This window comes from Gasterosteus aculeatus, chromosome Y (assembly GCF_964276395.1).
Source record: "Gasterosteus aculeatus chromosome Y, fGasAcu3.hap1.1, whole genome shotgun sequence".
In the NCBI taxonomy this organism is placed as follows: domain Eukaryota; kingdom Metazoa; phylum Chordata; class Actinopteri; order Perciformes; family Gasterosteidae; genus Gasterosteus; species Gasterosteus aculeatus.
The window spans coordinates 12,166,063-12,175,119 of NC_135709.1; the positions used below are offsets into that span (position 1 = coordinate 12,166,063).

The following is a 9,057-nucleotide window of genomic DNA, read 5'->3' on the forward strand; positions in this document are numbered from 1 at the left end:
GTGTGCACATGTTTATACACACATTGCTGCAGTCAGTTTCAGCCTATTCTAAAGGCCAACTACGCTGTAACTATGAAGTCCCCAAGCATTCCAAAAAATACTTTCCTATAGGTCACCAATAAAAGAGGAGACATCACTTCGTGTATTTATATTATTGATAATACGAGAGCATCAATATGAATATTTGAATGTACTCTTTTCTTTCCAGGACAATGTGGACCTAGGAGAGCTGATGTTCTCATTGTGCTATCTCCCCACGGCCGGCAGGCTCACCATCACCTTGATCAAAGCCAGGAATCTCAAAGCAATGGACATCACCGGTGCTTCAGGTGAGTGCTGACTGACAAAGAAACGTTTCCGCTGAGATGTCGGCCGTCAATGAACTCCCCATGGGTTTCCTCTCTCCAGATCCGTACGTGAAAGTGTCCTTGATGTGTGAAGGCCAGAGGCTAAAGAAGAGGAAGACGTCAACAAAGCGGAACACTCTGAACCCTGTGTACAATGAAGCCATTGTGTTCGACGTTCCTCCTGAGAACATCGATGAGATCAGTCTGCTGATAGCGGTCATGGACTATGATCGGTTAGCGAGTCTACTACGTACAATGACAGTTTTAGGTGGTAAACTATAATGGAAAACCAAGTTTGGAAGGATGAGGGACAAAAAAATGAAATATAAATGTATGCCTTTATTGCACTTCATTGCATTTTTGTGTGGTTTGTTGGACTTTTGTTTATTAGCTGTTTTTTCTTTTTTGTAGTTAGTGGTTTGTTTGTTTGTTGGCTGGGACAGCTGAAGTCTTCTGGGGTTGAATGATCAGAGCTGTACTGCAGAAAACAGAAATATTTAATATAGTTTAGTACAATGTATGTGTCAGCAGTTGGTGCTCTCAAAAGACCCATGTGCAGGGATAATTAAAATAGTCATGGTCCTCCACGAGGACACAACGAAAAAAGAATACCATTTACACATTTAGAGGATTTCTTTGGTCAATTTTATTCAAAAGAATCATTATGATAATGAAAATTGCAAACCAGATCAGTGGCAGGGCTCATAGAAATAAAATGATCTGTAGCTGAATGCGATGTGGCACAAGTGTGGTTTTCTAACAAAGCGGCCAGTGTTTTTGGCGTTGAATTGTTGTTTTGGTTGTATGTTGTATCAACATGGAGGCATTTTTCTTTTCTAAAGATGTCTCTTCTTGGAAAAAATATTATACTGTTGACTTTTACAATAAAATGTGTTCTATGACTTACAAATTATAACAGCAGCTACTGTAGCTACATTTACTTATTCTTCCTGTTTTGCAGGGTCGGACATAATGAAGTGATTGGAGTATGCAGGGTGGGCAATGAGGCAGAGACCTTAGGGCGAAACCACTGGAATGAGATGCTGTCGTACCCACGGAAACCCATTGCACACTGGCACCCACTCGTAGAGGTATGGGCTGCTTGTGTATTGTTACATACAGTTGTATACATGTTTTAATCTGTGGTAAGTAACAATCCAAGCTTCATCTGAGGCAGTGATGGTGATGATATAGGAACATATTTCATACCAATGTGTGCCTGTTTTTGTGGGTTGGTTGCAGTTCCAAGTTGCAGTTCCATGGTGCCCCCCAGTTTGGGAACCACTGGTCAAAGGATTCCACAGCAATTCTTGCATCTGTTTAGGCTGTACGGCTGTATGTCAGCATGCTAGCGTTTGTTAATGAACACAAAGTTCAGTTGAGACTGATGTGGGTGTCAGAAGCTTATTTATGTATTCATAAAACAAACTATTGTCCAAATGAAAAACTTAGACCTGGTGATGGCTCCAAATAAAAAAAGAGAAATTGTCAAAACGATTGCAATTCATTGAGGGAAACCCTTATGGTGGAGCCAGAGGAAAAAACAAGGGAATTCACAAAGTCCTGAGGAGTCATCCTCTGGGGACCATAACTATACGTGAAAGATATATTATGCAGCATTTCTTCTTTATGGTTAAACAGACAAATCCCATACTCACCTGTCCCTGGTTATTTGCTGGGGGTTACAATATCACTGCCCCAAGGCTGATGCCGACAAACGCCCAAAACACAGCAAGAGAAAAATAAATCAAAGGTCATCTCCAGAAAAGGATTACTGATCACATGATCACTGCTGAAGAATATAAAACAGTTAGGTCACCTACAGGGGAAGAGCCTTCGACGTATGCAATGGCTTTGATTTCATATGGTATGTTAAAAAGAATTATTCCTGGTCCCCCAGAGATATTCAGAATAAACATACTTGTCTAGGAATATTTAATGAACAAATACACAAAAGGTGAGTACAGTCGAGTGACCCATATCTAAAGAGTGTGCATTCATAGCAGAATACATCAAAATACATCACAAACACTAATGAGGAGACCTCTATGTGTCTTGTAGTTTATATTGCCATGTCGTTTTGGGTTTTTTTATGGTCTAGTGAGTAAAAAGAAATTAAACAATTATATAACAGAGATACTGCATAACCCTCTGTAAACTTACTAAACATACACACACACACTGCATTCACTGAACTGTTGCTATTTCTGACACGCCCCTCCCGGTTGATGCCCCGCCCCCTACGCCACATCAGGGTCAAAAGTCTGAATGTGAAAAAAAAAGATCCGAACGTGAAAAAAAGATCTGAAAGTGAAAATATAAGTTTTGAATCTGAGAATATAAGATTTGTATCTGAAAATATAAAATATGCAACAGAAAAATATAATACAGTGAATATCAAAAAATAAATATAAGTGAAGATAAAAAAAAAATTGTATTAAAAAAAATTTGGGGCTGAGCTTTTCTGAGGCCATTAGCACCAGATTACAGTGCCAGGACCTGAGGTCCAGACCAATGTCTCAATTGTTTTTCTTTAAAAGATACAGCCGGAGGTCCCAAGGGAACCAGGCACAGTGGATACGTCACAAACACATACTTATTACAAATAAAGTATTCAGGCATTAAAAACACAAATATATATTTTTTTGACATAGAACATTTGTGTCTCTCCTTCAGACTTTAAATACACTCAGTTGTCTTTCCACTTTAGCCTGTGAAGACTTTTCTGGAGTGTTGGAGGGAGCCTCGCTGACCCTCTGACCCCAGTCTGCAAACATTAATTATTCACTGACTTTGCTCGAGTCATTTTAAGCCAGTTCCAATGCTATTGAGAGGAAAGCAACAAAAACGGGGAATGCCGAAAGCTCATGTTGTCGCCACTTTGTCACGAGAGTGAGAGGTCAACTCAGGCACACTGCAGGGGGCGCTCTTGTGAAGCGTGCCCTGATGTGTTTGAAAGCCAATGTTGAGCTGGTATCTACCTGTCTCACAGTGGCAGGGGCTCAGACATATTGTCATGGAAACGTGCTCACTCAACTTGCTTCAAGGCGGGTTGAATTCAGGTGGAAAAATATGTTTTGCTCAATAACTAATCCTAGGAAATTTTTCATTAATACTGTCTGAAATGGTTCCATTTTGTAGCAGGTTTTAGTCATTACTTTTTACTTTTTAGGGGAGGTAGTCAACGTAATATCCCCTATTGATTTGTAGACTGCTATTTTGAAGCCTTGAGTTTGGCGTAACCATTTTGGATTACGACATTTGCCCTGTTGTTTTTTAGTCGATGAAAGAAATTTCTCACATGTAATGCCGTATATACCTTTCTTTTAGCGGTAAACTTAAATATCCAGAATAAAAATCATGCTGTATCGAAAAATACCTGAAACTGTCGAACTGAGACTGTGAAGTCAACCATTTTTACTGAGGTAATAAATTCATTTTCTTATAGACTTCCATGAAATCAGACTTATTTTGGTCCCCAGAAGAGTGTCAACTGTGTCACTGCTAAACATTATCCTTGGAAAAGGTATTGCATGAATTTACATGAATTTCTCTCTAAATGTTTGAAAAAGTGACATGAATAGTATCGTGCTTTTTTTCTTATTATAATGCTAAATGTACTAAAACTGCGCAGGATTTTATAACATGCATTTTGCCCAATACAAATGGCATGTATAAAAATCCCAACAATTGGGTTGATTTGGGTTAGGGTATTTGTTTGGCTCCTGTTTGCATCTAACCCGATCGTTTTTTCTCTCTGTTGTCCAGTGGGTCGGACAGGGAGCGACAGAGACTGGAAGCCAAGGAGGATCCACCAATTCCCTGAAGACACCACCATCGCCATGATCGCACACACACATAGACATACACACAGCCTTGGGGTGGTAGAATGATGAAGATGATAGACCTCCAGATGACTGAAATGTTAATAATAATATAGTGTTACTAACAAGCAACGACAGTAGAAGCATCAGCTAACAGCCATTCCACTAAGCTGGTGTGTCATTAGATTGACAAGTTTTAGTGTGCTAAGACCGCTGCAAATCCTCACATCTTTTGTTCCTCTTCACAACCAAAAACCACTTTAACTACATTCCAACTGATCTACTAGAGTGCTTTTAATTTGACATTTTTGAGCTGTTGCTGACTGCATTAAGAGTTCGACCTTTTGAAACATGTTTTGTGGACCAAAAATCATTAATTTCTAGCTAGTGGTTGTGCTTTGTATGAGTAATTAACTTCAACAGATGCAGTAAGAGTTTCACAGTAGAGATTTAGAAAGGACAGACAGGGCATTCCTGTTCAGCTCCCTTTCAACATTTGTTTCATGCAGTCACGATAAAAGGGGATTTTCTTTAGTCAAAGTTTTAACTCTTTTTGGCAACTTTCTCACAGAAGACTATATACAAATATGTAAAGTGATTAGGGTTTGCTACATCAATGTTTAACACATTGCACAGACAGAACAAAAAAGGTTTTTTTATTAACCACCTGTTAAAATTTACATACTTAGTTAACAGGGTGTGGTCAAAATTAAGAAAACAGGTGTTGGCGGTGTCTGCAAAACGGGCTTCTGGCTAAAGAGCAACTACTAATGTTTCCCACTGACACATTCGCATGCACAAAACATTCTGGTGTTTGGCCTGAGACCATATTCCTATTAAAATGTTAACATGGCTATGCCAATTAGTTTTCCCCTTTACATTTAACCGTAGCTACTCTGATAAACGTAAGCGATGACAGATTTTTCCGCTTTTTTACATTTTTTATTCCATTTTTTCAATGTCCTTCTTAAAGAGGTCAGTATTTGCTTTCACATCTTCAAAAGTCATCTAGTGAATACACTAACACCATAACTGATGGTAAAGACAAATCCAAGAAAATAAAGTTTGAGAAAAGAACATTTAATACTCGCTGAGATGAAAACATGTTCTCACTTTCAACTCCAATGGTGACGCTTTGTCAGCCAGTGCCTTTTGGCATTTCTTTTCAGGTCAGTCGATAGTTCACACACACTTATTTGTCCCCCGCTAGACATGTCAGTTATGGCCAAACACACTCTTTTCTTAAACTAAAAACCCAAACCTAAAAAATAAATTCCCTGCTGTTCATCTTGAAAAGAAACTATGCATGTATTGGGTCCTTTTGACGGGGGCTTTGGCATCATAATAAATAAATAATAATGACTATATCTTCCCCTTGCTGTGAAATCTACTTGTAACAGGACTTCCTATTCGTTTAGACCACACGCTGCTTTTGTTTTAATAAAGCCAGTGTTTGTTGTTTTGAAATTCAGACTAATGCTAGTACTGTTTATGTCTTTGTATTAGACACTGTAACAAATAGCAATGGTAATTTGTGTGTGTTTGTAGGGTACACTGCATGCATCATTTTTTGAGTCATTTTTTAAAATCTCTTCTGCGTAAACATCAGATGTATTATGAACTTAAGAAAGATTGTGTAAATTGTCCATTCAGATGTTGTTAATACATTTTTCTCTCTCTATATATAAATACATATATACAGTATATAAACAAACGGAATGGGTTTATAGTGAGTGTGAGGGGATGTCACAGAGAGAGTTCAAAAGAGAGATTGAATGAGACAGGTATAAACACACACATATCCCCCTCAGGCCTTTCCCCCCCAACCTCACACATGTGCTGTGAGCTCTCCCAACCCACTGCTGGGATTGAAAGTCATTTGAAGAGCTTCCGACAACACACACACCTTCAATGGGGACATAGACGTAGCACACAATGGGGGTTGAAATGCCAGGTAAAACACCCACATGTATCATGTTGCTTGTGTAAAGACTCACAGTAGTGATTTGGGTTCATTGACACATTCACCTAGTAAATGTGGAATATTTAGCAAGCGGCTGTCTGCTAAACCACCTGGAAACCTTTTATAGAAGAAAAGGGTTTGGTACATTTGCACACTCGTGTTCTTCAATTTTACTCCCAACTCACCCCGTCACTCCCAGATTCATTATTTTGCAAGTTGCATCATTTCCAGTCTCTCAGGTCCAAGTTTATGAGCAGTTGAGGTGCAATCTGGCAGCCGCAATTATAACATCGTCAAAGATTCTCCAAGCAGCGTTTCCGTGTGCAATGGGGGCTTCTGGCTTTTTACAGTGACAAAAAGGAAAATAAACAATTTTTTCAGTGCCAAGATGTCTTTGAGTACCTTTCCCCTGCGCCAAGTGAACTCATGCGGCTCCCTATTTTGGCTTCAGGTTTTCCAACTAACGGCCTCGTCAAAAAAGCCAACATTTCTCTGTAGACCTGCCATAGATCCAATCATCGGGATGCTACGGCTTTGTTTTTTTTGCTCCAGGTAGAGAGCTTTTAAATATCATCGTATAGAAAAGTCGGTTTCTGTAACCATCTAACATCTGAATTCATTGGCATGAACACACGTTGGCAATCAGTCATGAAGTCATAAAATCAGTATTTCTTCTTCACGTTCTGCAACACATTTCCCAGCAGCCATTTTGACACCTCGTTAACGGGCTATCGCTGGTGAACGGCAAACTCAGACTCCAAACAGCAACCATAGAACAAGGAAACTGGGCTGGTATATGTAGTGAATGACTGATCGCTGGGGAACCAGTGGGCGGGAAGTGAGGGAAAATATGGGGCAAGGGCAAGGAGTTGGATGAGACAACGTGCAGAAAAGTGCCCTTTGTAGCCAGAAGAATAATGGTATGATAAAACAGCAGATGCCCATATGGGTACATGAAGCCACCATGTGGCCAGATGTAAATTTCAAAGATGATGAAAGAAGGCTTTTCTCTTGCCTGAGTGCTGTTCGGGTGATATTCCGTTTGAGACTCCGCCTGTTACCAATACAGCGGGACGACACTTCCATTTTCAGAGTAATGGGGGTGGGGTCTTTTTTTCTCAATCTTTTAAGTTCTTTAATGATTTTGAAACTGCCCGCCATTCTGAAAACGTTGTACCACATGAAGGGACTTAGATCTCTGTGTTATGACGTTGATACATTTACACACAAATATGTCCTTGTTCAGTGTGTATTACCGTAACAGCAACTAATATGATGGTCGTCATGATACCAGACGCCCTCCGTTATTTTCGATCAAACAGTAATACAAGGGGTTAGACCATTCAACACCTGTTCTACAATGTGTCTTGTGGCTGTGCCGAGTCTGACATATCGGATACAGTTCCCCACTGCAAAAGGTCAAGATACAGAGGGGAAAATATTCTGAATGTCGGCTGCACTTAAGATGACTTCTCCTTCAAGGTGGTGGTTTACTGTGTTGTCCATGGTTACTTTACATCATAGTCCAACCGCCCTCGCTGATGTAGAACTACATCTGTTCAAATATTCTCTTCAAAGCCCCACAACTCTGTCTAAAAAAACAAACAATTTCACTTCACAGAACACGGGAGGATGTAAAACAACACAGCTCACAAAATCTAAACCAACGTCTTTCAGTTATTCCCAAACTAGGCACAGCAAATGTTGACTCAGCTAGTACTACCGCTTACATTAATCATAATCTTATCAATCACGGCAGGGTGGGCGTTTCTATTTAAAAAGTCCACACGAGGACCCAAATGGAGTCGACCTTCAAAAAACACATCACCGTTGTTGTCACTGTTAACAAGACAGCGGCCACACAGGTCAGGGGTAGCTGCAACGGCAAAGACAGAGGACAGCTGTTGCTCGGCTGAACTCACATGGCCATTTTCTAATTGTTACTTGATGACGGTTGAATATTTTTTTTCCACCGGTTGCCATGCCATACGATAGAATAATTGTCTTGTTACTAAGCAGGAATCAGGAAACATTTATTGCCCATATATATGTCAGACATACAAGGAATTTGACTTGGCGGTTGGTGTGTAACAGCAGACAGTACGACAGTGCACGAGGAATAAAATAAAATATAGCGCTATGGGTTAGTAGTATAAGGCTATGGGAAAGTTTAAAATAAAAGAATAAAAGTTAAAGTTAAAGATATTTTAAAATTAAAAATTAAAAAATAAAGTGCACCAGCGAACAGGAATTGACAAAAGTGACGAGTGAAAAGTGAAAGTGAAATGTGCAGTATGAAAGAAAGTGACCGGTGGAATGTCAGAGTCAGTCAGTCAGTGGGAGACCGGGCTCTGTTGATGAGCCCGACTGCCGACGGGAAGAAACTGTTCGTGTGGCGGGAGGTCTTAGTCCTGATGGACCTCAGCCTCCTGCCAGATGGAAGGGGCACAAACAGGTTTTGTCCGGGGTGAGAGGGGTCGGCTACGATCTTTTTAGCTCGCTTCAGGGTCCTGGAAGCGAACAAGTCCTGGAGAGACGGCAGATTGCAGCCGATCACCCTCTCTGCAGAGCGGATGACACGCTGCAGCCTGCCCTTGTCCTTGGCTGTGGCTGCAGCGTATCAGACGGTGATGGAGGAGCAGAGGATGGACTTGATGATGGCCGTGTAGAAGTGCACCATCATCGTCTTTGAATTTCTTCAGCTGCCTCAGGAAGAACAACCTCTGCTGAGCCTTCTTGGTGATGAGCTGATGTTCAGCTCCCACTAGAGGTCCTGGGTGATGATGATGAACCATTACCAATAAAACAGTAGAAATTAGTTCATAACACAAATAAATAAATAAATCACAAACTAATAACATCTTATACGAATATTTCCTGTTAAAAAGGATGAAAATGTGCTCTACATATTTTATCAAAATAA

The 9,057-nt window shown here is 40.2% G+C and overlaps 1 protein-coding gene across 2 annotated transcripts in view; it reads left to right on the forward strand.

The window, feature by feature from the left end:
- Positions 1-5,538, forward strand: part of LOC120812677 (synaptotagmin-9-like) — a 31,659-nt gene extending 26,121 nt beyond the window's left edge. Inside the window, exons 5-9 of one of the 2 annotated variants that reach the window (XM_040168837.2) lie at positions 209-329; positions 409-580; positions 1,309-1,438; positions 3,796-3,873; positions 4,116-5,538. In XM_040168837.2, coding sequence (XP_040024771.1) covers positions 209-329; positions 409-580; positions 1,309-1,438; positions 3,796-3,855 — 483 coding nt within the window. In that variant the 3' untranslated portion in view covers positions 3,856-3,873; positions 4,116-5,538. The remainder of the gene's footprint in view (positions 1-208; positions 330-408; positions 581-1,308; positions 1,439-3,795; positions 3,874-4,115) is intronic. The other variant, XM_040168836.2, reaches the window with a different exon arrangement.
- Positions 5,539-9,057: the final 3,519 nt, after the last annotated feature.